At 36.1% G+C, this 4,142-nt stretch overlaps 1 protein-coding gene across 1 annotated transcript; it reads left to right on the top strand.

Annotated features, from left to right (window-relative positions):
• Positions 1-8: 8 nt before the first annotated feature.
• On the top strand, positions 9-3,582 carry LOC103462794 (trypsin-like). The gene is made up of 6 exons (XM_008405788.2): positions 9-1,863; positions 2,088-2,280; positions 2,363-2,539; positions 2,855-2,916; positions 3,013-3,137; positions 3,227-3,582. Exons 1-6 carry the CDS (start codon positions 1,830-1,832, stop codon positions 3,374-3,376), a joined length of 741 nt encoding a protein of 246 aa, XP_008404010.1. The 5' UTR covers positions 9-1,829; the 3' UTR covers positions 3,377-3,582.
• Positions 3,583-4,142: the final 560 nt, after the last annotated feature.

The following is a 4,142-nucleotide window of genomic DNA, read 5'->3' as shown; positions in this document are numbered from 1 at the left end:
TGCTCTGCTAATTTATGCTTTTTGAAAAAATTTCCTTATCAGCTTTTGCAAATATTTCAGGTTTTATTCTTATTTAAGCTTTTGCGAATCTATTCAMTATCTTTTGCTATGTGTTACTATTGTACTTTTTCCAAATATTTCTGCTGAGCTATGCTATATCTTTTGTTATGGGTTACTATTGTACTTTTTCAAATATTTAAGGTTTTATACAAATTACTGCTTCTGATAAGTTATGCTATTTCATTTGCTATGTCTTACTTTTCAGCTTTTTTGACTATTTCAGGTTCCATACAATTTTTTGTTATATGCAAATTTCTGTCCCATTGAAATACATTGAAAGTCTTCAAAATCCTACAGGTAGAAGCTGATTCTTAGCCTGTTGGTCCTGCTCTTYATGCTCCTCAGCCTCCTGCCTGATGGAAGAGGCYAGATCAATCTGTGTTCAGTGTGCGTTCCTCATCATGTCTACTTTATGATCAGGAATGTCTTTCTGCATCGTGTGCTCTAGAGGTCTGAAATGTGGCAATTTCTTCAAGTTGCTCTCTGCAATAGCTATAGATTGCGGTAAACCAATATTGTCAAATTTAAGCTTTGACAGCTGGTGTTTAGAGATTTTTTGTATTATCATTTTTTTTTATTACTTTAGTTCATTATTCACTCTAATGTTAATCAGTAGTGACATGTTGTACAAAAAATTCTTGATTGCTGTGTTGAATATCTGTGTTCCTGAGAACTGATTGTTCCCTACACCCTTGGGAGATATCGCTCTCAAGGAAAAGGGCTTGATGACCTGTGTTAGATAGAGCTTGCCATCTGTTTTTGTTYATCTTTTCTCACTCTTGTTTTCCTAAATAAAAGGCCAGCTCTATCAGACAGAGGGCAGAACGCTCTGTGAATAGCTCGGAGGAGCAGTTTACYGAGTCTTCTCCTTTTGCAAAAGTTTGGCCATAAAATTCATATASGTTGTCTGTGGTTCTTTTATGTAGGTTCAGAAAAATACCTATCAACTGGTGTTCCCACATATTTCATAGCCTAAAAGATCTGACAAAAGTCAATTAGTGAGTGGCTAACATGTAAACAAATGGTGGTTCCGGTTTGTGGTGATAGTTGTGCCCATAAATTACGCATAGCTTCATGAGGGGCTAGGAAATAGGTGGATAGATATATGTTGTAAAAGACACTGACATGCCAAACAAGCRAGATGTTCTTCTTGAAAATGACAAAAACATTAACATTTCTCCTGMTTTCTGGGAGCCTCTGGGTGTTGATGTGGAAAAGAGAGGCATCAGAGCAGATATAAGAATGAATGGAAAAGAAATCATRGAAAGTATCAAACAATAATTTTACCACAAGTAAATCCCTCTGAATATATCACTGTTGCCTTTGTTTTTATGTTTTCTTTTTAACTTTGTCTGATTTTGTACTAATTTCMGCTTCTGCTAATTTATGCTTTTCCCTTTGCTAWGTTTTTGTTTTGAGCTTTTTCACATATTTCAGATTTTTATGCTCYGTTCTGCTTTTTCTTGCATTTCTGCAGGAATAGTTCTGCAAATATGCGTTCTCRCAGCTGTTTCACTAGGAATAGCAATTTTTCTAGTTTAAGATATAAGAGGGGAAAATGTTTTGTTATTAGTGAAATCTGTATATGGAACAAAATCTTTTTTCAAGCTTCTTTAGAACGATGAGATGTTAAAGTTCCTCTTTATGCAGATGACAGCRCAGATCAGTGTCTGTCCTGTGATTGGTGGCTTTCTTTCCAGCAGRAAGTTGTGAACAGAGTTTAAAAGCTGCTGCAGGACTGCAGACACTCACAGGAAGCTGGACCAGCAATGGCTCTGCTGAAGGTTCTGCTGCTGGTACTGGGTGAGTCGGAAACACTGGACACACTGGGGATACTGGAGACACTTCCACTGGTTCCAGGGAGGCTGCTACTCTCTGTGACTCTCAAATTTCCTACTGATTCTGTTTCAGACTGAAACTTCTCTGAATATAAACTGTGATGCTTTTTAATCTGTTTGTCCTCTTTCTGTTCCAGCAGCCATGTTTGCATCTGATTTCTGAGTAAAGTCCTCCTTTTTCTTCTTCAGGTGTTTCAGTGAACTCAGATGTTTCTCGGCAGAAGAGAATCATTGGAGGTCGAAAATGTGATGACAGCGAGCGTCTTTATCATGTTCGGCTGGAGAGCAGCAATGGTGATGAAAGGATCCGCTGTGGAGGATCTCTGGTCCACCCTCAGTGGATCCTGACTGCAGCTCGCTGCTATAAGTCAGAGCCAGGATGGTAGGAAAGAGACATAAAGACAGTTTTATCTGCAGATGATCAGGTTTTCTGTCTGTTCAATAAAATCTAACCTTTTCTGCAGGACTAACATAGCAATGTTAAAAGTTCATCCACGGACTATTATACGTTACCATCAAGTAATCCGACAAGCTCCTGAGATTTATGGCGAGTGGCATGACATTGCGTTGCTGAAGCTTGAGATACCAATAAGAGATGTCCCACTTGGTCAGCTACCAAGTTGCAACAATCATCTTAAAGTGTAAGTTTTTCTCTGATCATAACATGACTTCAGGTTTTCTGTCCTGCTCCACCAGTCCTGCTGCCTCTGCTTCAGCACATCTGAGTCAGGTAATCAGGTCACCAGGAGAACCAGAACCTGTTTAGCTCAGGTGTGTTGGACCAGAGACACATGTAAAGGATGCAGGACACTGTAACTGAGGACTGGAGGTGGATGAAGGTGTGCCAGTGGATGAACTCCTTTATGGATTCATTTTCTGTTCTTTCATTGTTCTTCATAACAATTAATTTTCTACATTATCTTGTATTTTTACATTTTATTCTTACTGTGTTTTAGAGGCGATACTGTTCAGCTGGCAGGAGAGGGAGCAATGATAACTGGCCCTAATAATAAGCGATGTGAGAAAAATATTGTAGTTGTTAATAAAATCTTTGATTTTGTCTCTACAGAGAAGAAGTGAAGAACATGTTTATGATTCTCATGTTTCTCTACAGTAACTGCTTCTGCTATTCCATCACATCTTCAGTGTGTCAACATGAAAGTTGTTGCTGTTTCCACCTTCTTGCAGACACGTGGGCATATATTCCTTACTGAAGCACCGAACAAGGATATATGCTATGTAAGTTTTTCAATATCTCTCTGTAGCRATTCAAAGACTTTTTTTGTTTTACAACATAAATAAATATATTGATRTAAATTTTTCCACAGGCTGACGCTGGTGGAGCAGCAATGTACAACGGCAAGATTTATGGAGTGATTTCTTTTTTTGGAGCAGACTATGCATGTCAGCAGTCGACTGTAATCATGGATGTGTGTGAGTACCTGGAGTGGATAAAACAAAAAACTGGCCTTGTATAAAACAAACTATCATGAAATAACATTTTCATTAAATTTCCTCTCACATATAATTTTATAATTGTGCCTTCATCAGTTTTATCCACGTTTGTAGAATCAGAAYAAATTAATTGCTTTGTTTTTTTCTCACCTGATTTTTACCTCCCTAATGGAATTTTCTCTTCMTCAGAAATGAAAAATAAATCAATAAATGCATGAAAAAGAAACATTTTCTGGCTGATTGTCTTTACATTCATGGTTCAGTTTGTTCAGTTTATATTTTCCCAGAACTGAGTCTTAAAACATGACATGAGTTTTAAATGACATGAAGAGAAACACCAGAAGTAATTTATTTATTTAGTTTTTGYCTTTATTTTACATCAGAAATGAACATGCAGCATCTAAACTCTGCAGCTCTGSAGTTACTATTCCTGATTTAGTACTAGAGATATTTAAACTCCAACACAACCAAAGAGCTGTGAGCAAAAATAATGAAACAGAAGTCACATAATACAACTAATAAATAATAAAATCCTAATAGGTTAAAAATAAAAACATCCCATTTTAATGAAGATATAAAGGAAATAAAATGTTCAATAATTAAAAACAAATTAAATGGAATGAAGGAAGTTTTAAGAAAATATTTTAAAACAGGCAAACCACAAATTTAACATAAAGATGACAGAAAATTTACTTAGTAGACATTAACTGAAAGCTTTAAATTTATAATTGTACCAAAAAAATATGAATCTTGAATGAATATGAGATATATTTAAGCTCTAGATTATTT

The sequence above is a fragment of the Poecilia reticulata genome, linkage group LG3, assembly GCF_000633615.1.
Source record: "Poecilia reticulata strain Guanapo linkage group LG3, Guppy_female_1.0+MT, whole genome shotgun sequence".
Taxonomy (NCBI): Eukaryota; Metazoa; Chordata; class Actinopteri; order Cyprinodontiformes; family Poeciliidae; genus Poecilia; species Poecilia reticulata.
Note: the sequence above shows the minus strand (reverse complement) of the source record. Positions and strands in the feature narration are given on the sequence as shown.

Bases quoted from the DNA above. Each gene is read 5' to 3' on its own strand.
- LOC103462794 (XM_008405788.2), top strand. From the start codon at position 1,830: ATGGCTCTGCTGAAGGTTCTGCTGCTGGTACTGG. The intron at 1,864-2,087 runs GTGAGTCGGAAA...TTTCTTCTTCAG, and splicing joins GGTTCTGCTGCTGGTACTGG to GTGTTTCAGTGAACTCAGAT. The intron at 2,917-3,012 runs GTGAGAAAAATA...GTTTCTCTACAG, and splicing joins TGGCCCTAATAATAAGCGAT to TAACTGCTTCTGCTATTCCA.